The sequence below is a fragment of the Rousettus aegyptiacus genome, unplaced genomic scaffold (assembly GCF_014176215.1).
Source record: "Rousettus aegyptiacus isolate mRouAeg1 unplaced genomic scaffold, mRouAeg1.p scaffold_m13_p_1, whole genome shotgun sequence".
In the NCBI taxonomy this organism is placed as follows: domain Eukaryota; kingdom Metazoa; phylum Chordata; class Mammalia; order Chiroptera; family Pteropodidae; genus Rousettus; species Rousettus aegyptiacus.
The window spans coordinates 111,415,562-111,440,086 of record NW_023416284.1 but is presented as its reverse complement, the minus strand read 5'-3'; the positions used below and the strand labels follow the sequence as shown (position 1 = coordinate 111,440,086).

General features: G+C 36.5%; 2 protein-coding genes across 21 annotated transcripts in view; both read left to right on the top strand.

Moving 5' to 3' along the window:
• Nucleotides 1–13,336, top strand: part of KHDRBS2 (KH RNA binding domain containing, signal transduction associated 2) — a 507,385-nt gene extending 494,049 nt beyond the window's left edge. For 6 of the 20 annotated variants that reach the window (XR_004950415.1, XR_004950417.1, XR_004950414.1 and 3 more), the window contains one exon: nucleotides 5,229–13,336. The gene's annotated coding sequence lies outside the window, so the exon portion shown is untranslated. The remainder of the gene's footprint in view (nucleotides 1–5,228) is intronic. The other 14 variants (XR_004950397.1, XR_004950396.1, XR_004950408.1 and 11 more) reach the window with 13 other exon arrangements.
• An 8,257-nt stretch (nucleotides 13,337–21,593) lies between these two features.
• LOC118613687 (serine/threonine-protein kinase MARK2-like) lies at nucleotides 21,594–24,372 on the top strand. The gene is made up of 2 exons (XM_036236844.1): nucleotides 21,594–23,314; nucleotides 23,621–24,372. The coding sequence occupies exon 1, from the start codon at nucleotides 21,594–21,596 to the stop codon at nucleotides 23,034–23,036; it is 1,443 nt and encodes a 480-aa protein (XP_036092737.1). The 3' UTR covers nucleotides 23,037–23,314; nucleotides 23,621–24,372.
• The last annotated feature ends 153 nt before the right edge of the window (nucleotides 24,373–24,525 follow it).

Below are 24,525 nucleotides of genomic sequence, written 5' to 3'. Positions count from 1 at the left end.
TAAGGACAAATATTTGCCCCAACTTCTCACAGGATACATTAATTCAAATTCATGCTTTTAGAAAATTACAAATTATTGTTTGAGAGATACTGTACTCCAATCTATATTTGAAGAATCCTGTAATTTGGCATACTATACACTATGAGTTAAAAAACAGATCCTTTGGAAGCATTAACTCTATAAAAATTCTCAATTAGAATTGCTTATTTGTTGTATTTGGATTATTAGAAGACAGAAGATTGTCTAACATAAGATGTAAAGGTTAATTACTAATAAGTGATGAGTTGGTGATGAGTTGATTTGTTGCTCAGAAGTTTGTTAATTAATTTTCTCAGGTTTTAATTTCAAGGTGTTCATGTGTTTTAAGTAATAGCCAAATGATTTACTGAATCCACATAATTTTCCATTACTACTTCTACCAGTTTATTGCATTACTCAGGGAAATCCTTTAACCTGCAAATGAGACTAGAAATACAAACCCATAACTAAGCAAAATAAGTTCAAAAGAAAGCGGCCTCACTACACTTTACAGCTAAAAAAATACTCAGTGGATGCCAAATAGTCTGCTGACCTAAATACTTTGCTAGCTATCACATAAGGAAAAATGTCATCAAGTGCAGCATCTTTGTTTAAACATGTTCAAGAAATATTCAGGGAAAGAACATCTCCAAAATAACTAACCATCTTGTTTTTATAAATGATAGCATCCAGTGGTAGAAAAGAGATCAAGGTTTTATGAGACAGAACACTGTTCATATGCAATAATTATTAAATATATTTTAATAAAAAACACTATTAACTGAAAGTTTTGAGATTTACTTTTACCTTCATATAAATGTTTACTCCTAACCTTGATAATTAACATTTAGATACCTCCTAAAGACATGTCATAATATTGAATACTTAAACCCAGAATACTGGTATGAGCAATTACTCAAAATCAAGAGCTTAATCATTACAAAAATGTACACTGAATTTGTAATATCTAAATTAAGTAATAATTTTTCTGATTTAGCTGCAAGAGAATGAAATTAATTAACTAAAAGTATAAAACACTAAGAAATTAATGGAAACATTCTAATTTTGATTTGTAATACATCAAAATTGAGACTCCATTTCTTTAGCATCTATGATTATCAGAACTTCAAAACCTGGGTAATCATTTTACCACTAGATAAAAGTTAGCATAGCTTTGGCCATCACTTTTCTGTACATTAGTCCTTCCATTTTAAAAACAAAAACAAAAACAAATAAAACTTTATGACTATTAGGTAATTGACATTTTTGATGCCCGGTAAATTTCAAAATCTAATTTTGGATCAGTTTGCAAAGGCCAAAAAAAAGGCACTGTAATTTTTAATTTTAAGCCAAGCACCATTTTGAGGAAAAGGTCTCAGAAGTTTTGAGACTAAATTAAACAGAACAGCAATTGATCTTGATTTAATTTACTGAACAATTTTATTTAGCAATTCAGAGACTTAGGTTTTTTCCATGAGTATAGTCATCTGGAAAGATTTTTATATCTGGTCCAATTTATCTTTGTTCACCTTGATTATTAAAGGATATTGCAAGGACTCAGAAATATCTATTTGTCATGAAGCTACTGTTGAAGGAAAACAGCAAATCAATATAGATTTTAACTTTTACAATAATTTGCTGTGTTACACTGTATAGAAAACATACTAGCTCTTTTTGTGGTATAAAAGCAGTGTGTATGAGAGTCTTAGGTTTACTAAGTTTCCAGGTCAAACCTCATTCCTGAATTTGACATGAGTTCCTGAATTCTCGCTCTGTGGTCAGATAGCTGAACTGTGCAATCCACTTCAGGTTCTGATGTGCTCAGAACCTCACAGATTTCTGGTTAATACTGAGATCAAGAAATGTACTTTCTTATTAAGCATAGATGACTAACTAAAATATTACGGTTCATTATATAAATAAGATACAGCACTTAAGGTTCAAATAGTAAAACAAGTACATATAGTTGGTGATGAGATCATTCTTACTGCCTTCCTCACGCAATGTAAGGGAAGGAAGGGTCTAGAAATGCAGTAAAAATGAGAGAGAACTTTATATCTACAATGTCCGCGCCAGTAAAACAGTAAGATTTCGATAGGATACAGAGTGTTTCTAGAGCATGTATTTATTTATAAAGATAAATTATTTGAAAATGGCACTTGATAAATATCTAATTAGGGAGTATTTCCTTCTCTCCTGAGGATGGATTTGTTTTTAGCATGTAAAAATAATTTATAATTGCTTTATTTATTCACTATTACTGCATACCTTATTTCTCAAAGTAATCCTGATTAATAGTTTGCAGCTGCATTCAATTTTATAGACTTACCAAGTCGTAGAAAAGACATACACCTTAGTTCTCAAATCATTCGTTTTATAACTAAGATTTAATTCTTAATAGAATTATAGACAAATCAAAATAGTTAACTTATCAGACTGTTCCTAAAAAGAGTAGTTTTATTTATTTTTAATCGCCTTCAATGTACAAATAGACAAAATGGAATTGGAGACCAGAAATTTCAGGACAAGGCCCAGTCTGTTAATTTGTCAATGACTATATATTACGATGAAATTAAACTTCAAAATAAAATTATTGGAGCACAAAATAAGCTATGAATGGGCTTTATGATGAGAAAAATAAAAATGAGATCTTATATTGTATAGAATATCTATTTCTTAAATATCTTTAATATTGGGTATACTAATCCCTTGAAAAGATATTCAGATCTTGCCAGAACTTAAGTGAATGAATAAGATTCTTACTTTATACTTTAATGAAATTTGTGTAAATTTTCTATATTCCATATCACATACTTACCTAGCCTCTACTTTTATTGATTAGGCATTTTAGAAAGTTTATCTTTTTCCTACTTTAAAACAGTGAGGTTTAGAAATAAGTATTATCTATTAAACTGATAATCAGTCCAAAATAGGACATTTGCCAAAATTAGCCAACAAACTGTCAACTCTCTTTTCCCCTATTCATTTGTGGCGAATGTAAGCATTGCTTACAATTGATTCAGTTCCTCTCACATTTTGAAATGTACTTTTATAATGGCGTTAATAGAAAAAATGCATTCCATAAAACACTTATCATCTAGTAATTCTGAGTGCTTTTAACACCAAAGATTTATGTCTCATATTAACATAATAACACCCAAGGGTTTTTCTTACTATTTTATTTCCTAAAAGATTTTCCTCTGCTCTAATTTTTGACATATGAAAATCAGCTATAAAATAACTGGGGAACATACTATATGGATTTTTAATTGGACATAAAATTAAAGATTTATTATTTCATTTCTAATCAGTTTATCTACCAAATGCCCACCCAACATATTTGAAATTTTATGCCACAAGTTATTTGCTCAGTAGCTTCAAAAATAGACTAGACATTAATTAGAATATTAGTTAGTATCTAACAATATGTAGAATTAGAAAAATATATCCAGTTAAGTTGCAATGAGTTTGGTTTTAATATCAAGTAATGATACATTTAAAAATTATAATAAAAGTCAATTACTCTGCAAAAATGTTTCTTAATGGACTAAAACCATATAGCCACCTTTATAATAAAAAAAATGAAGTACTAAACTAATCAAATTCAAATCAATCCAATTATATGCACTTCAGTGAAACAGTGTTTCACACAAAATAGACTAAAAAAAAAAAAATGAAAAGTTCATTGCCTTATAACCAGAAACACAGCTTTAATCTTCAACCGACCAGGTAATGAGTTTGTCATTTCTCAGCTGTGTTCTTAGTGGGGAGTTGTCAAATATGTTTGACATTTCTAAACTTGCTCCCTCATTTGTCCCTGTTTATGAACCTCATGTTGCATCTTAAACCATAGAACAGGAAGAAGACCCCAACGGCAGCTCCATTAAGATATATACATCAGTATTTGCAAATAATGTATATAATGTGAAAAGATCCTCAATTACATTTCCTCAGTTTTTCTTCTTTTTCATCTTTCTTTCTTTTTCTTTTGTCTAATGGTACCAACTAATTTGCTTCAGTGTTGGGGACATCAGGGCTCATATAGTAGAATGAAAACAGTGAATAAAGATAATACCGCTATATCTAAATAATTACAAAAAACGAAAACCATTTTTCTCATAAACTCAAAAATGACAATCTTTCAGTAAAAAATATTTTTTCAGTAATTTTACAAAACTTCTACCTAAGGACAGGTGTTGAATTAATACATTCAATCAACTAGTGCTTTCTGCTATATCTTACATAAGGAAAACAGAAATATCAATAGATACAGAGTTACGAGAAGGCAATTGAAATAAGAAAAGCTGAGTCTTTCTAGTATAAGAAACCAAGTCTCACCTTTTGACTTCATCTGACAGTCATTTCTATTCTAAACATGTTTTGATCTCCAATTTCAATACAACAAGGCTCAAGGTACATAGATCATTGCCTTCCAATGTTTGATTTTTCTGTCATTCTTACAGAAGAGTAGAAGATATTTGAGTATCAATGTATGTTCTCTATTCCTTAGCTGGGATAGTTTCAGCTACTGTTAAGAACCTGGGAATTTTTAATAATAGTAGAGGTTCTATTAAACTTAGTTCTCTAATAGCTTCTTAGAGTTTATTCATCAAATAATTCAGAGTGTAAAAGTAGCACATAAACATTAATTGAACAGCCATTAAGCAGTATGACTGTTTGTTTTTGGTTGATAGGGGACATAAAGCTTTGTACCCTGTGGTGGAAAACAATTAGGTCTTATGATGAACATGGTCATTAAATATACCAGACTTAGACGAGTTCTACTTTACAAAATAGCAGTCAGCTGTAGTCAGAAGGCTGCCCAAGTTATAGGAAGTCATATTTTTACTGTCATGGCTTAGCTGCTTATAAATATTGTAGTGTGCCTTATGCCTTATGCTAATGCAATGACTGACTAATGGTTGTCATTATCTTCATTCAATCTCATAAAAAACTTCTTCAGGAGAGACTGATTATAGCTAGAATGCTGCTTAAAGTTAAACTGTTTTTCTAAAACACAGAATATAAAAAGCACTTAAGTACAAGAGGTTGGATGGATAATTTATTTTGTTTTGAGTATGTTTGACAGCTGCTACTGTTGTTAAGATTGCCATAAGCTGAATTGATATCCCATATGGGAATGCCTTATCGAGGCCTATGTGTGTAATTGCATAATGTTTTAAAGTCGTTCTGCTCATTTGGGACTATAGGTGAAGATCTGTGATAGAAAAACCAAGACCTGGAATAAATTGGATGCTGACTGGAGGGTCAAACTTTTTAACAAGGAAGGTAAGTCCCCTTATAGAATAGAAACCATTCCTGATTTCAGGTACAGAACACTTCATTATGGGCCCCAAAAGAAATGCTTAAATGGATGAAGCAGCTCTTTGTATCTGATAGAAACTAAGTGGGACATTAACGTCAAACAAGTGAGAAACTTTTAGTTTCATTATACGTTGCAACAGCATAGCAGTAATGTGTTGATTCTCAAATGCACATGATTTTCATGTCTTATAGCACCTGAATTTAAGGTTGTGAATTTCTGTATTACAGAGTAAAAACCAGAACTAAAATCAATTAATAATATACTTTGTCGAGACAATTGTGATAAATATTCACACTATTCTGACAAGAAGGGGAGCAGGGGACAAAAGTTCCTGAGGAGAGTAAATGTCATCCACCATACCTGAGTGGATCTTTATGGAGCCTTTGTCTAAAGAGTTATTGTACTTGTCCTTCCTAATATCACCTTTGTGTATTACAGTGAAAGTTCAGTTTTATCAGAGAGAGGGCTGATATATAGTGGGCTTCCAATAAATGTTTTTAGAATCAAATGGGGTGGAATGGAGCAGAATGGAACAGACTAGGACCATGATTATTTGTTCTCTCCTAAAATTCTAATTTGTTCTAAAACAAAAGAAGGAATAAATGTAGGGCTGCATGAGTACTCAGTGATATGGGTGATTCAGAAGTTTCTGTTTTCTTCTTTATGGACACTTTAAAAAGATCTTGTTTAGAGTGTAAAAATTACAATGTATATGTTTGTTTAATGAGACAGGAAATTGTATACATCAGAAAGTTTCTCTTGAAAATACTTAAAATTTTTAAAAATTATTTTTAAGGGAAATTTTTTAAATAAAAATTAAATAAAAATCATTTCCTAGGACATTTTCTTCAGAGAGAACTTAGGAAAGACTTCAGTTGTTATAAATACTATAGAAACGCCACGCCTCCTTCTATTTTGTCTCAGAGGAGTCTGGAAGAAGGCGGCACCATACTTTTCTGCTCATCTTGAATCTGACCCATACATAACATCTTTCCAAAGAGGTCCATGTAAATTGTCCTGCACAGTATATCGCACTCCCTTAGGAATTTGCTTTGAGCTAGAAAATATATTCTCCATAAGGCGACCATGCATCCTGGTTATGCCTGTTGTCCCAGTGCAATTACTAATAACATTACCATCCACTCTCAGATGTGTCCCCAGTATGGATGACAAATTATGGTAACCTTACCTACACATAATAATGAAATGTTTATAATAATAAAATAACCTTTATTAGAAGCTTGCAATTTATCAGAGGCTTTAAAATACTTTCATGCATAATGAATTCTTCACAATAACCCAAAGAAGGAAGCATTTTATTGTTTCCATTTTACATTTGAGGAAACAAAGAGCTAGAGAGGTTAAATAACATTGTTCTACTCTCATAGTAGGCAAATCTGAATCCAGATAAAGGTCTGACTCTGCAACAATACATGCCAGAAGGTGATATACTATTTGCTGGTCAATATGATTAACTTGGTTTTATTTAATGCATTTGAAGATTATCAATAGTAATTTGTTATTCTTCCTAGCTGTTACAACAATATTTTTATAAGTACTGTGGATTTTAAGAGGCAGGAAAAGAGCACTGAACTCAACTAAAAGTCAGCTGACTTTTTATACTACTATCGTATTAACGGTAATAGCAATGATTCATTACGTGACTAGTTATGGCAGTCAGTGTACTTGAGGTTTCCCTGTGTTCTCTCACTAATCCTTAACACAGCGCTGCAAAGCAGAACATTTGAACCCCATAGAAGTGTATAAATGGTTTTAGCTCTTAGCCCTAAATTGGTTCAAAGGTTAAAAATGAAGACTGTAGGATTGAATCAATTCAACAGGCCTTTCCAACTCTGACGTTATATGACTAGATTTGATGTCTCTGAGAGTAACTGATTACCAGGATATAAGGCATAAAATCTAAATGCTGAGGATAAATTCTTGGGGGCAAAGAGACTTCCCTGATACCTCATATTTATATTAGTTATCATGCATTGAGTGCTTATTAAGGGCATGCACTTAACAAACGTTTATCTTTTCTCATGTTTTTCTCCTCACCATAGGCTAAATAAGAGAATTTGGATTTGACCCAATGTAAGTTTAACTGCACTGTGCTAGTGATAGCATGCTTCTGTGAAACTCCCTGGGGATTACCACACCCCACCCCTAAAACCTTTCTGAAAAACAATGCTAAATAAACATGCACACATAATATTTGCTCATGATCAAATTTGTTCCACCACTATGAATAGAAAAACAAATATGATAGTATTATATAAAGATTGCTGAAAGGAAATTCTTTGTCATTTTTTCAGATGAGAAGTGTGGAAATTCTTCCTAGTGCAGAGTAAGTTCTGTACTGTAGAGAACAAAGTAAGTATAAATCTGTACCTTTACCCAAAGGATGATTACAGTTCACTTGAGGATACAATAATATAAATGCGCAAATAGAATTATGTGCTCTTATATGATGCTGAATCGTATCATGTAATTTGGACAGTTGTTCTTAACTGAGAGTGTGTTATATGAGGTGTATTTTAAAAATACAGATGCCAAAACCATACTTGCCTTGACTAAATAAGTTTATGATGTTGGAGCCTGGAAATGTGTACTTTTTAAACTCCACAGGTGATTAGCAACCGTCGGATTAAAATATATGTGGAACATATTAATATGTTAATTATGCAGATTGAAGAGAAGTGGTCAATTTATGCTGGGATTTTAAAAGATGGCTTCATAGAAGAGATGAGATTTGAATGAAAGGTCACAGACGGACAGAAGGTAGGTGCAACAGAACTTTTTCCTTTTCCTTTTTTAGCTCAAAATTAAATCTTGCCTTCAGTACTGTTTTTTTCTGCATTTCAGATTCCTAAATGGATTGGTATAGAATAGCTCATAAGACTCATAACAATAAATACCCAGAAATGTTCAATTACCTTTTAATGTATCTATGATATAGCTAAATGCAACTCAGGTTTAAAGTCTTACTTGAATACTATTTTGTATTCAAGTAATACATACTTGTACACTATTATGGATTAATATTAATATCTGAAATGAAGAAATTGAATTATAATTAGTAAATTTTGATTAGCAAATTATTGATTAGTAAATTAAGACTGCAAACTGCTAAAGGGCAGAATCTATGTTTTATTCAAATTTGGATTCTTAGATCTTTAGCACATGTTTCAGTATCTAGAATAAGCATAATATATGTTTGTTGAATGAATGATACATTTGGATTTACTTTGTTTATTCATTGCACCTGTTTGTGGGGTGGCTTTCTGTGGCCTCCATCTGAAGGATAAAGTATTTTACCTATGGAGGTTTGGGTTGGTTTGTTTTTTGACCCAGGACCCCTGAGCTGGCAAAGACTTTTGACAATCGTTAGTTTATAAGAGTAAGCTTTTAGGCTTTTTCTTTCCCTAGAAGGGAGGAAAAGAAGGGAGGGGAAGAAGAAAAGTGGAAAAGGCAAAAGAGCTGCAAGGAGAGTTCTCCATCCATGTTTATTTATGCCCAGAACAGCTGGCAAATCCCTCTTTTGCGACCAGTCTCTCCAGAGGGAGGAGCAAGCAGTCACCAAACTTCTCAACAGGAAAGAATAAGGCTTCCCAATCATTCTCAAGCTCTATCTGTTGACCTGATATTTTTGTAAAACAGGGTTGTTTTGTCATTGTTTTGGTTGGGGTTATTAATAGAGATTTTTAAAGGCATGACTGTTGAAAAGATCACTAAAAACCTTTGTCTTACTGCATTGCCTTTCTCCAGCACCAATCGAGCAAGCTTCTTTAACTTTTTTTTTCTTTTAATATGGAAGAAAATGTTAGGAGATATTCATATTCCCCCTGTGGAATTTTATAGTACCTTTGGAAACATTTCTTAGGTGGGGAAATAATAGGAAGAAGAAAGAATGAAAGGAAACAAAACACACATAGAAAAAGAGCATAGTGAGCTGATGACAGAAAGCTTTTATTTTATTATTCATGTATGTGTTTTGGAGAATAAAAGGGAGAGTGGGAGGCATGATACAGTGTGTAGCTGTGGACATTTATTTGTACAATGTTTTCGGTGGCGATACAGCTTTGATAATAAAGACAGCCACTTGTGTTGATAGTAGAGAAAGGACAGGTTGGACCCAGAAGAGGGAGCTTGGACAGAAGCAAACAGCACAGCATGCCTGCGCAGCTCAGCCTTGGTGCCACACCGGGGAAGTCCTGGTTGTCTTGTCCCATTGCCTCTGGTTCAGTGGCATGGCTCCGCTAGTGAGGCTTAAACGAATAGCCACCCCTCCCTAAAGGACGAATGAATGAACTCTTAAAGTGACTACATGCCATAAGAGACACATGAAATTCTTATTCGGACCAAAACCTAAGACTTCCAATTGCTAATTGGAATCTTAGTAACCTTACTGGCTTCAAAAGAGCCAAGGGAACTATGTTTGAAAATAGATATATGTCAAGGCATAATATCTATTGGCCATCAGATGAGTAGTTGAATTTTTTCAGCCTCCCTTCTCCTTTCTTCAGCTGCTATGTGATTACCTCATCCTAGATAAGCCTGATTATTATCAGTGAAAAACATACCAAAAATAAATATGATTACATTATTTTTAACGAGCAGTGATTAAACATGAACATATATAAAACGGTTTAATTCACACTGAGTTTTATAAAACAGTTGAAAATAAAATGAATTCATGTTTTAAGAATATTTCTGAAGCGGATCATCCCCTCCATGGCATACGTGTCATCTTGAGCACAACGGCAATTTTAATCAGCCAGTGGTGTGCTGAAGCCACAAGTTCACGAGATCTGATTATGTGCATCCCTTCTCAACTAGTCACTAGGCATTCAGTGACTTTACTTCAACAGCTTAAAGTGGACACTGGTGGGACTATTTATACCACAGAAATTGGCAAATGCTATGTCTTAATCTGTCTGAGCTCTTATAATAAAATGCCACAGAATGTACGGCTTAGAAACAACAGAAATTAATTTCTCACAATCCTGAAGGCCGAAAGTTTGAGATCGAGCTGCCGCATGGTCAGATGAGGGCCTTCTTCCAGGTCGCAGACTTTTCTCCTTCTATTCTCTTATGGTGGAAGTGGCTAGAGAGCTCTGTGGGATCTCTTTTCATAAGAGCACTAATCACATTCGAGGGAGCACCTCCTTCACGACTGAATCATCTCCCAAAGGCCCCACCTTCTAACACCATCACATTGGGCATTAAGGATTCCAATATGTGCATTTGGGGGGGTACACAAACGATCATGCCTTTTCTTTTCTTTTGCAGAGAGCCAGTGAGCCAGTTTACCAGCACACCACTGAGTTACATGCACACTTTCGAAGAAGAAACCCAATATAAATATATGTCTTTGTAATTAAGATTGTTGCTTTCTGAGTAAATATTTAAAGAATATATTGCTTAAGAGAGATTGTATTTTGTTAGACTGCTAAGGCTCACATATCTTTTATTAGCTGTAAGTTAACCTCCCTGTGCTTCAGTCTCCCGATCCTTAAAATGAGAACATAATAATACTTACTTCACAGAATTATGATGATTAAATGAGTTATATACGTGATACACTTTTAAGAGTGCCTGGCACAGAGAAGGTGCTCAATAAATATTTTCTATTAATATCAACAGGAGTTTGGTTCTTTAGAGTCTTATAAAAGACTATATAATTTCAGTGTTCTTTTCCTTGTTGAGCTTTTTTATCTTTCAGAAACCCATACCCAACTTCCACAAGTTCTGTGAAGAACGGTTAAGTGAAATCACATCAAATCACTTTGAAATGCATAAAGCACTATGTAAATGAAAGGTGGAATAATTATGTTAAAGGCATCATCTTGAATTTTGTTTATACTGCATCTTTGAAATGAGCATCAGATTTTTCTCTAGGCAGTTACTGCTCCTACAGAAGCAATCACAGATGGTGCCCAAACCTCCTACTGAAGAGTTTTAGGCAATGGCATTTATCAAAATACTACAGGCCACTAAATGTACAAAGACTCAAAACAGACCACACATCTCAGTGTCAGGCCGGCATGGTAATTTAGGCAAATAAGCCTTTGTTTGATAAATCAAAGATTTTCTGATTTGTAGAATGTGCTAGCACAACAAACAAAATCTTACATGTCGGCTAAGTTGTACAAAATAAGATAATAAAATGCAATTTCTTTTAGAGAAAAAAAAAATCAGTTTGTCTTTTTGAATGAATGTTTCTAGCCAAATTAAAACTAATTTTGGGAGTATGCATTTTACGTTGACCTGGCCAAGCAAAGCAGAGAAAGAGGGGGAACGTTTTTAAAGATATTTTTCTTACACTCATACCTTCTAAGAAGCCAATCTTTGAAATCCAGGTTTCCTTTTTTTTATAAGCAAGATAACCCTAAAAGCTCTATAATTTCACTCTCCTAGTTGAGGCTTGTACCAGTCTCTCCATGGATTCATTCCTTGTTCCCGGCCCCTCCCTGAGCATGACGTAGGCTTTCTTCCCCAGAGAACTGTCTCAGTTGGCTTGCAGTGGCTTCTGCCAATGCGGGCTTGGGGGCGGGGGCAATGGCAGAGACTTGAGGCTGGGAAGAAGGAGGAGCTGGGGCATTTCTCCTGACATTCAGTTTGCCTCCTGTACCTTCTCATGTATCAGCTTTGTCTCTTCCATTCTTCACTTCCCACCCCTGAAGCCTACCATAGATAGTTCCAGTTCTTGCCAAGGAACCCAGGTAGCCCCTCCTTGTCCTTGTGTCCTTCCAGCCTGGTGTTGGTTGTGACTTGCTTCCGTTGCTAAATCTGATTGTCTCACTTTTCTCTAATTGGCTTCATCTGTCTCTTTCATCACCTGTTTCATGCTTCAATCAATCCCCTGCAGTAGAGGCCACCATTTAAATATTCCAGGTGAATCCTGTTTTCCTTAATTGGACCCTGACTGACCCAAGGTCTAACATAGGTACCTGTTCAACTGAATTCAGTTACTCTGTATTCATCCCAAAGATCTCAGAGGACCTACCAGAGCACGAACTCCTTCAGTCACTGTTCCTTTTGCAGCCCTTCCTCTTTAGTTAAATGAAGATTCTACCGCAAGCCTGCTCTGTGCCATGTTCCTGAGATGGAGGCAGAGAAAAACTATTTTCTTTGTCTCTGTTCACATTAGTGTCACAAGATACTCAGCCATTACACTTGATTGTTAGCCAAGCCTGTCCCCCGGCTTTCAGGCTACACCCCTCAAAGTCACTGCAGGAAGCTGATTTACAGGTGTTTGTCCTACCAAATATTAGTGCCTTGCCTTAAAAATCACAAAGGATGACAGGGTCCCCAGGTTATTTCTACATATATGGCTGACAGGACTGGCTTCTGTCAGTCCCGTGAGCTGTTACTATTCTAAAGTGCTATGCCTGCTGCTTTCTTTCCAAAAAAGGAAGTTTGGGCCACAAAACTCCATATTTTAATATGGTTTGAAGGAATTTAAATTAGTTCTAGAAATATACTCTTAATCCAAAAGTTTCAAACTAGGGTTGTATATCCCATGCATTTGTTAACCTCATTCTGGAATTTGAACATTGAAACATACCTTAATCCAGAGTTTCTAAAAACAATAATTTAATAAAGATTTTCCACCTTTTTCCACAAACCCCGTCCTATTACATTGCCACACTGCTTCCCCTTCCTGAAATGATCTTTTTCTTTCTATTTTCTTTTGTTGTGTTATGTATTCTCAATCAAACAACCAAATTTCCAGGAGCGTTCTCTGAACTTTCCTACTCACTGTCTGGGTGACTCCACTTGTCCCCTATTTGTGCCCTGACACTGCATTGTATGAAATACACTATGTCTCCCTCTGTCTCACGTTAGCCTTTAAGCTCCCAAATGAAAGGACTGTGTTTCATTTTTGCAGTAAGTGCTCTATAACTTCCTTGGCACTTAGGAATCATTCAAAACGTATTTTTTGAACTGCTTTTAAACCACACTCTGAATGCTCCAAGGCATCTTATGCTGGACAAAAAAAAAAAAAAAAAAAAAGGATTGTATTGGTTTTTTGTTTTTTTTTTTTGCACTAGGAATATTTTACTAACAACCATATGGCAGACACTGGTTATTTCACAAAATGCCTAGTGTTTGGTGCCCCGCATATAGAAGTCCTTACGTTTTGTTGAACAACATTGATAAATAGGGAAATAGGCTCGCAAGAGGAGCAGTAGCACTTGAACAAGTTTAGGAAAATGCTTCTCAATTCTTTGTCTTTTTTATGTTCTCCTTCATGAGTAGTTACATTTTCTTTCTGTGCTTGTCTTCCTAAATTTGAGCCCTTATTTTTTGTGTCCAAGTATATTCCATTCCTACTGCCTCCACCATCAATTAAGTAAATGCCATGTCTCTAACTCATTTCCCTTGAAAAGGATGAACTTGACTGTGCTCTGTTCATTCCTTTTATAATGGTTCTCTTTGCACAATTTGGTCCATTGCCTCTGGTGTCATTTCTCATGCATCTGTTTATTCTACCCAATTAAACTCGAAGTTTTGCGGTCAGAGGTACTTTTTCTATCTCCTTACACCATGTTCAAAACATAGGCTTGTGAACTAAATATTGTCTAGATCTCACCAATATCTTTGCTAGTAGTTTTAGTTCCTTGTCGAATGAACACAATACTCTGTGGCCGGATGGACCCCTGAGCATTTAGTCACCCTCACTGAACACAGCCATGGTTGGTTCCTTTATTCCAGGCTGGAGAGTCTGTGGGCTAGGCCGAGCAGCACAGGGACTTCAAAGATGCCTTTGCCACCTTTCCTTAAAGCCAGAAATAACCCCAAGTTACCTCCCCTGAGGAACTTAGTATGGGCCTGCTAGTAGTTCCCACCCTCGATAATCAGTTCTCTGTCACTAAACCTGTCCATTTCCTTCATAGCACTTAAGATAATTAATAACTATATACATACATATAAAGTTTATGTAGAATAAGCATATAGAGAAGTTAATTTATATAAATAAATAAAATATACAGTAGATATAAAGCGTATGTATGTATATGTATAGGTAATATATACAAAAATACCCATATGCGTGAGTGTATATATATGTATGTATTATATATTATGTTTTCATTTTCCTTTTCTGTCTACAGAGTTTCTTCCCCACAACATGTTTTACCACTTAACATCCAAGCCTAACACAGAGGCTAACACATTGTAGAATCTTAGAAGTATTTGTTGAATAAATAATATGTGAATGAATGAAGCTGTAAGAATGAAGAATTCTTTCCAATCTTAATCACATCATCTAAAGTATTACAGTGAAAAAGTAAAAAGAGGAGAGAAATAGAAGCATAGAAAAAGAAAGAAATCAGTGTTCTCTCCACAATTTCAGATTTATAATCTTTCTCCTCCTGGAAAGAGGCTCACAAACTTCTCAATTTGTTTTCACCTGGAGAGGGGAAAGAGGAAGACAAGAAACTCTCTGCTGTCCACTGTTGGTGTTACCCACTAATAAAAACTACAAATATTTTAGCAAAAAGTTAATGATTTCCAAATAGTGTAGCAAAAAAACTAATTGGGCATTCCTATGTTTGCTGTTACAAACTTCTCCTCTTTCTTCTCTTTGAGCACAATCCTGATATCTTTAGAATATATCTACAGCATGTGCACGCCTTTCTCCTAAATAAACTTCTGGTCACTAAAACGAAAGAGTGGGGCATAATTATAGGAGTAAGCAGCGAGCATGTGGTTAACAACAGGCACTGTGAGCTGGACCACCTGGTGCACGGCTTTCTAACTGAGGTTGTAGGCGAGTCGTGTAACCGTGCTTTGTTTCTGTCTCCTTGTTTGTAAAGTGGAGGTAATACTAGTACCTGACTCACAGGGCTTCTAATTGGATTAAATAAGTAGAACATATTAAGCCCTTAGAATAACGTCTGGCACATAGTAAATGCTCGATATTCAATAATCATATTCTTATTTGCACCATTGCCGAATTAAGGCAGATTTACTTCTAATACAGAATGGACAAATTCCCATTAAGAATGGGCAAGGAAAAAATGGAGGAAGCACATATAAATAATAATAAATGTGAAAAGGAAATATAGTAGTAGATCCATTGTAAATGTTAAAAGGCATGGTAGAAGGTGACAATACTAAGATTTTATGCCCTCTTCATAAACAGTTTTTCTTTAATTCCTACTCCTGATAGAAAATGTTCCTTCATATAACTTTTAAATACCTAATGGTTACTCTTATTTAATCTTTATTGCTCTAAAAAATTTGAAGAACAGCGGACTACAATCTACTTTTAATAACCCCAGCCTTGTTTAAGTAATTTAATTCAGTGATTTTAAACTCGTTCATTCGAAGGCCATTCATATTCCCCAGAGTTGTTTGAATGTCTTTATCTCATCAAGAAAGGCATTAAATTTTCCATATTGTGTAATTGCATAACATAATACAATAACATCTTTAGCCCTTAAAAAAAAATACTTCTCTACCTGACCGCACCTCTCCCTGTTTATTTGTTACTTATAAATGAATATGTTACTTGACAAAAATTTATTTAGTTTCTATTATGTGTCAGGCATTACACTAGAAGCTAGGTTTTAAAAAGGCAATAAAACAAAGGCAGCGAACAAGACAAAAATCTCTGTTTTCATGAAACCTAGAGAGGATTTGAAGAAATAAGCAAGACACATAATATCTCAATTACAAATTGAGATCATCGTTATGCCCGAAATAAATACAGAGCTTGAAAGAAAATAATGAGAATGGGTGGTAGGGATGGCGAGGGCTATATTAGGCCAATTACAGAAGGCCTTTCTGAGAAAGTAACATTTAAGCGACATCTAAAGGTAAAAAGGAAGCAGCCATTCAACCTGCTGGGAGAGAAGCACATTCCAGGTAGAATGGTCAACAGTACAGAGATCATGGTGTGGAAAAGAACATGCATAAGTCACTGGGACTGTAACTGGACACTGGTAAGCAATGGGGGGAATGGCATGAGAAGAGCATCTGATTTGGATATATTCGATGTGGAACTGAACACTGTTAAAAGCTATGTAAACAAGGAGCTAGTATGAGCATGATCTATGGTTCAAAAATAACCCTGTTTGCTGTATGGGGAATTTATGGAAAGGAGGTATGAGTAAGATGAGAAGACAACTGAGCAGAACATTAGAATAATCCAAGTGAGAGAGACTTTATCTTAGACTTCAGCGTTGGCGATGGGGTGTAGAGAACTGAATATGAGAAGTGCTTAGGAGGTAGAAATGACAAAATTTGATGATAGATTAGATTGAAAGGGGAGGAATAATATATGACTCTTAAGTTTCTGCCTCAAATATTAGATAATAATTCATTTAGTGAAAAGGAAAAACTGGAGAAGTACCAGTTCCATCTTGATCAGGTTAAGTTCAAGGTACTTTTGTGCCACCTGAATGGAGATGTTAAATAAACATTTGAATATATTGATGTGAAGCTGTTATGTAAATGAGCCAAAGATGGCTTCTGTGTGTTGGCCCCTAGGTCTTTTATTTCTTCACTGCAGGCTGAGACATATTAGTTCAGAAGCCCACCAGGAACAAAATCAAGTATTTACACATCCATTTATTTTTACAGTAGACCAAACAAGCAGATTTAGAGCCTGCCTGTTTTGCATACCACTGCAAAATCTCATCCCACATCTGCTAGTAATAGATAAACCCGAGGCCATAAAGACCCCAAGCCACTGCTACTCTTCTTCCGAGCTCTCTAACCAGAGATGCCTGCCATACTGCTGAGTGACATTACCTGCACACAGAAGGCCCCTCTACAAAACCCTCTCTCCCAGAAATTCCCTTGCCTTCTTCAAATTCTGAGTTGCAGCCTCGTCTTCAAACAGACTCCTGCTGTGAGGGACTTTACCACTCAACCTGTCAAAGCATCTCCCAATAAAGTTTGCGCTACCTGCCACCTTGTGATCAAAGCTTTTTCCTTGATCAGCCACAGAATCTCTTGAACCTCCTACAAAAAGCTCAAAGGAAAAAATCTGCTGTCAGAGTCTATATGGAAATACTTAGCATAGAGATGGCATTAAGGCCATGAGAATCGATGATGATATTGCAGGAGTGTATAGAAATCAGGCAAGAAGGCCCAGAAGTAAACCGAAGATTTCAAAATATGAGCTGTAGTAAAGAGGAAAAACATACAAATGTAACCTCTTGGTTAATTTCTGCTCATATTCTATAACTCAGGCCAGACATTGGCTCCTTTAAGATAAAACCCTGTCTCCTCCCCTACTCAGCCAAGCTGTTTTAGAATGACTGTCTTCCTCTCTGCTCCTGGGTTTTTCTATACTACCTCTGTGCCACATATTAGCAGAAGTATCTGGTTGTTGTCTGCCTCCACGTGAGGCCGTCATTGAAGGTGTTCAACACTAAATTCCAGAGATCCATGACAGCACCTGACACAGATTGCTAAATAAAGATTTTCTGAATGAATGAGTGAATGAATGATACTATCTGACTATATTAGAATGGGTAGAGACTAGTGCTGATAATGTGGTGGTGGAAGTCTTCAAGTGGCTGAGGAACATTAGTACACCTTTTGTTTTCATGACATGTTTGTTAGTGTTACTGTCCATTCCTCTTTCTCAGTCTGAAGTTAGAATCTACACTTACCCTAAATAAGGATATTGGAACGTTAGGCTCACATGTATTGTACCATAGAAACCACAGGTAGAGGTAATGGAATGTGAAAATATTTCAAGGAATTAGAAAGGCAGCTAGTTCCAGATAGCATAAGACTCAGGGCCATTTTAAAGTTTATCTTATATTAATTTGGTTTTGCTTCTTTACGATAAATTCAAAATTAAGAAAAAAAATGTTGTTTTACATCGAATTGTATAAGATCTAAATCTGAGTCACGTCTGAGGTAATTCTCTATTCTTAACTTAGAACTCCTTTTGTGATTTCAGTGCTGTTATCTTTTGAGTTTCATTTAAGGGAACAAGACTGGTCCAAGAATGTTATGGATGTGTTAAAGCATTGCTTCCATATATTTTTTACTAAAATACATGTTCATCATTCACAATTTGGCCTTTAAAAACAAAAACTAACATTAGAGAAGTTTGTGGCCTCTGAATTACAGCGTCTGATGACTAAAGGAGAATAAGCATTCATAATACTTTGTAACAGAAAATAAATGGAATGCATAAAAGATTATGGAGGCTAATTGTGTAATATAGATTTATATCCACAAAAATGTTTCTGACATGCGGTGGTGGTACAATATCCTCTACTTCCTTGACTATGAAACAAAATTGGTTGTAAGATACCATTAATGAAAGCGTTTCAGTGTAAAAGATAAGTAATCAGCAAAATTTTAAATATTGATTCTGAGAAGCATCTCAATTTCAAAATTTAAGCATAATAAGTGTATTTTACAATTGATTTTTAAAAAATACTTATGTGTCACAACTAATAACTGAACTGAATTAATTTCTATGTCTGGAAGGAATGGTTAATGAATGTTTTAGAATTCTGTATTTATGTTATGTAATTATCTATGATTACATATAACTGTAGATAATTACATATTAACTTACATAAACATTATGTTGTACTGACTTATTGATATCTGTTTGTGGAAACATTGAAGAGGTTCTTCCTTTGCGATATAAACAAGTAAAATTATAGACCTAAGTATAAAAATCCCACACACCAAATTATTATTGTTGCTATCATTAAACATATTTTTATAACTTACCACTTACAGAATGCTTTCACAGGCATTTCTTAGTGATCTTACTTTATCATTAGACCCATAACAGTAGAGGATATTAAGACAATAAAGGTTGCACACTTAAACAGGTATCATATGTGCTCATTTCCTACTTGTTTTTTCCTGATGAAAGTTAGATCCAAAGAGTCCAAGTAGCTAATTAATCTTTCTGGTTGCATAGTTGAATGAAGAGTGTTTTTCTGGAAGATGATGGTATTATGGTTGCCAAGGAGCCTCAGGAACTTTTCTGTAAATACTCAAAACCCAAATTACAAAGGCTATATATACTCTTCACAACTTTACAACTTAAAGAAACCAGAACAATTACCTTCTTAATACTTTACAGGTCAATAATGTGTATTGAGGCATCTCTCTATAATTGCCAAATGCTATACATTTGTATACCAAAATTATGCTCATATAAATGCATTGTTTTCTTATGTAATAAATGATCCTTTAGAAGTGAGAAGGAGTTTGTGTATTTTTTTTAACCCACAAAAAGCAACATAGAAGGCAAAAGGTAGTTGTCCTTTGAGGGACAGACACATACGGTGCATATCTAGCGCATCCCGCCGCTCTAGATCTGCAAGGGCTCTAAACACAGACTGTTTTAAGGCACTCGGTGCTCTGGGAGCTTATTTAGTGTTCACTGTAAAAAAAAATACCTCTGATTAGAGCACTGTGTGATCATTTACATAACATTTCTGTAATTGGAAACTACCAAAAAGAAATATTGCCACTGTGTGGAAATATGCATGTTTTCCAGCTGGCCTACAGGAATTATCCACGATCACACCATTATTGAGTGACTGAATACGGTTCCAAGCACTTTGCATAGGTGGCCTCATTTAACCTCTGAACAACATCATGATAGGTGTTGTGGTTTCTGTATTTTACATTTAGAGACTGAGGCTTAGAGGCATTCAATAATGTTCCATAATTATACAACCTGTAAATGTTTTTTGTTTGTTTGTTTGTTTGTTTTTAGGCAAGGCAACCCTTGGTTGACCTCACAGATTGCAAGGACCTTGTCAGCTAACAATCTCTTATTTTTTATTTTTTACACCTACAGCACCAAGATGGTCTCCCATTCAAGTACCAGGCCAGACCCTGCATAACTACCGAGATAAGATAGGCTCTTGTTCAGAGTGGCGTGGCCATAGAGTACTAGCTTTTATAATTGTCCATGGACTGAGTGTCAGCAGAGACCTTAATTTCTTAATAAAGCATTGTGTCTCTGCCCAGTGTCCTTTTATTCCAACCTGAAGGATGTGCTACATGCCAGGCAGGTCTAGTGGTAAAGAACCTCCTCAGCGTTGGTGTATCTGGGAGTGTCTTAAGGTCTCCCTCATTTTCAGATAGTTTTGCCAGATATAGGATTCTTAGCTAATAGCTTTTTTTCCTTCAACACTTTGAGTACATCAACCCACTGCCCCCCGATCACCACAGTTTCTGTTGAGAAATCTGCTCATTATCTTATTGGCAAAAATATGATGAAGCTGCCTCCTCTCAGCTTTACAGATGTTAATGATGTTATCTTATTCAACAGAACATTTTCCTATAGTATCATGGTATCAGTTAACTTGTAGCATCATTTTTAAGAACAAAGAATGGAATATTTTAAGTGTAGATACTCTAAGGTCCTTAAAAGACAAAAATTATTACGGAGCTTCAAATTCTAAATGAAAAGGTCACTGAAGCATCCTACAGATTTTAATTTATAAAAAAGCGAATATCAATCTTTACTATCTCACATAAGTGTAAAAAATATAAGCTCTTGAGACCAAGAAGTGAGGAAACCACTGGTTTATATCCAGCCGTGATTGGTCCACGTCGTGCTCTGACCTCATAAAGCACCACTGTGATGCAATTACCAAAAATTCCTATAAAAGGCCCTGACTGGGCTGAGGTTTTTGTCCGTAGAGACCAGGAAGCTGATCTGTGGTGACCTGTTGGACTGGACTAGTTAGCTTGCTTTCTCTTTTGGTTTTGTTGGTTGTTGTTTTGCTTATTTTTCCTCCTGCCTTTACTTTCTTTTTCTCATTTTTTATTCTCCTTTTCCTTATTTTTTTCTTTTTTCTTTATTTTTTTTCTTTTGTTTCCCCCATTTCATTTTCTTTTCCTCAGTTTTCTTCTTTGTTCTTTTCTCATATTTTTCTTTTTTTGTTCTTTTGTCATATTTTCTTTTTTTGTTGTTTTCTCATTTTTTCTTTGAAATTTTTTTTAGGTAGTATTTGTAGTTAGCATTGTTAGTACATTTAGTAGAGTTAGTATTGGTATCGTTAGTCTAGTTAGCGTTGTTGATTAGTATTAGCACAGTTAGAATAGTTAGCATTGTTGATTAGTATTAGCACAGTTAATTAGTATAGTTAGCGTTGTTGATCAGTATTAGCACAGTTAATCAGTATAGTTAGCGTTGTTGATTAGTATTAGCACAGTTAGCATAGTTAGTATTGTCTGCTAGTATAGTTTACAGTGGTAGTAGTATCAGTTAGTGTAGTGAGTGGTCACTATGCCACATGACCTTGCAGCCATCTCTCCCGTCCGGGAGCCTTGTATCGGTCACTACCAGCTCTTGCAAACCATTGGCGAGGGCACTTATGGTGTGGTGAAGTTGGCCCGACATATTATTACAGGGGTAGAGGTGGCTGTCAAAGTCATTGATCGGCGGGGCGCCTACAGACCTCGACAAGAAGTGAAAACCATGAAAAGACTGAACCACCCCAATATTGTCAAACTATATCAGGTGATTGACACCGAATACACCATCTTCCTGTTCATGGAGCACGCGAGCAGAGGGAACTTATTTAGATATCTTCGGCGTTTTGGCCGTATGAATGAGCACGAGGCCCAGCACATGTTCCGTCAGCTGATTTCAGCCGTCCATTACTGCCACCAGAAGGACATCATACACAGGGACCTGAAGGCAGAGAATGTACTCTTGGATGCGGAGCTCAATGTGAAGTTGGCAGACTTTGGACTAAGCAGTACGTATGTTGGCCGCAAGATGTGTACTGTCCGTGGCAGCCTTCCTTATCTCGCCCCAGAGGTCTTCCTGAGCGAATGCTACGATGGCCCCGGAGCCGACGTATGGAGCCTGGGAGTTATCCTTTATGAAGTTGTCACGGGTAAATGGCCATTTATGGCGGTAGACGAGACTGGACTACGGAGGAAGATCATGAGAGGAGAATTCCAGCTCCCCTACTTTGTGTCCTTTCTGTGCAAGAACGTTGTGAAAAAAATTTTGGTACTCGACCCCCAAAAGCGAATCACTCTCGAACAGTTGATGAAAGACCCGTGGGTAAATATGGGGCAGGAGGAGGCACTTGAGCCTTATACGGAGCTGCCCAGGGACAGCATAAACCCCAAGGTGGTCAAGGAGATGCTGAACTTGGGCTTTGAGCAGCAAAAAATTCAAGAGGCTGTCACGGGTGCAAAGTACAACAGTGTGTTGGCCACATACTTAATCCTAAGTCACAACTCACCAAAGGTGAAGCACCGCACTATCAAAGTAAGGCCATTCCCTGGTGCAGAGTCCTCCCCCGACAGCGATGGTCCTTCTTTGATGAAAGACAATCAGCCATCCGGTCAGAAGGCCGAAGAGCCAGCCACTCCCCCAGCCAGCCTGGACTTCAGGACTGCCACCCCCAGCCCGGACTTCAGGACTGCCACCCCCAGCCCGGCCCTGCAGTGTGGCACAGTGGAGTCGTCTTCTATGTATGTCACCAGCAGCAAATGCAGTGGCAAAGCCCCAGAAGGAATCCATGGGGAAAATGCCCTTCCTTCTGAGCAGCCTGACAGTGTGTCCCCAACCTCTTCCTTGGGGCGTGGCCAGGGCTGTCGGGGATTGGCCAAGAGGTTTTGGAAATTCATAGTAAAGCATGTCTGTTCGAAGCCATTTGCCAAGAAGCATCGTATCAAACTGAGTAAACGGGCCCAGGTGAAACCACTGTAAGCGTGGACGGAAGAGGCAGAGTCGGAGTCAACGACAGGAGAGCTCAAGCCGCTCTCCCTGCAATTTAAATCGAAGTCATTTGCTGAGCTCCGGGGAGGCTGGCAATGTGGCGCAGGAGATGGGCCGGAGGCTGGACGCAAACAGCTGTTGGAGGGAAGGTGCAAGGACTTGGTCCGGTGGACGATGGAGGTGTGCAACCTGTCTCAGCGTTCTCTGCACAGGATTGAAATCAGCACGGTGTCGGGCATCTCCGTGGCCTTCAGGAGCATCGTACCCTGGTGAGCTTGGAAGATGGCCTGGAGCTCTCTGAGGGTCAAGGGGAGAGGGCCCTCCCTGGAGATCTACACCTGGACCCCCACCTGGGTGAAACTTCAGAGACTGGACTGTTTTCCCTGGGGCCCTTCTCCCCGCCGCTGCTCCTCTCTTCGTCCATGTTTATGAGGAAGGGGGTGGTTCTTATTAAAGTACTCGGTTTTCCCCAAGTCGTATCATAAACTGTATGGTCCAAGAAAACAAACAAACAAACAAACAAACAAACAAACAAACAAACCTGTGTGATGCAATGGTTTTCATTATATTCACAGGACGATGGAGGTGTGCAACCTGTCTCAGCGTTCTCTGCACAGGAGTGAAATCGGCACAGTGTCAGGCATCTCCATGGCCTTCAGGAGCATCGTACCCTGGTGAGCTTGGAGGACGGCCTGGAGCTCTCTGAGGGACAAGGGGAGAGGGCCCTCCCTGGAGATCTACACCTGGACCCCCATCCGGGTGAAACTTCAGAGACTGGACTGTTTTCCCTGGGTCCCTTCTCCCCGCCTCTGCTCCTCTCTTCTTCCATGAGGAAGGGGGTTGTTCTTATTAAAGTACTTGATAGTCTTCTGTGACATACAAGGAAGTGTTGAATTGGTTCTTAAGTGTTGGGTTAAACACTGTGAAATAAAAATTTATTCAATTGGAGTCTCATAGTTAATATCTTAAATGACTGAACAATAATCCTGCTACTGTAAAAGTGACTAAAAGGTTATTCTCTTATAACACTTTACTTAATAAGTTTTTTAACTTTTTTATGGAAACATTTAAACTTACACTAAAGTATAGAGATACAGTATAAGGTACACTATTATCCTTTGCTGTTTCAATAATTATTGATATTTTGCCAAACACCGCCAACTTTTTTATTATCCCTCATATTTTTATTGGAATATTTTAAATCAAACATGTCATTTGTAAATAAGTTAGTATGCATTTCTAACTAACAAGAACTATTTTTGACATAATGAGCATGCTTTTGTCATGTCATAGTTTCTTAATATACATTCCTATTATACATTCCATATGTACATTTTTCCAATTATTTCAAAGATGTTCCTTTACAGTTAGTTTATTCAACTCAGTATCCAAATATTACTTTTGGTTATTATGTCTGTAACAGTCCTTCTTTCACTTTTTTCTTGACATTTATTTATTAGAAAACAAATTTCATTTCATA

Excerpts from the sequence above, each read along its gene's own strand:
- LOC118613687 (XM_036236844.1), top strand. The coding sequence starts at position 21,594 with ATGCCACATGACCTTGCAGCCATCTCTCCCGTCCGGGAGCCTTGTATC.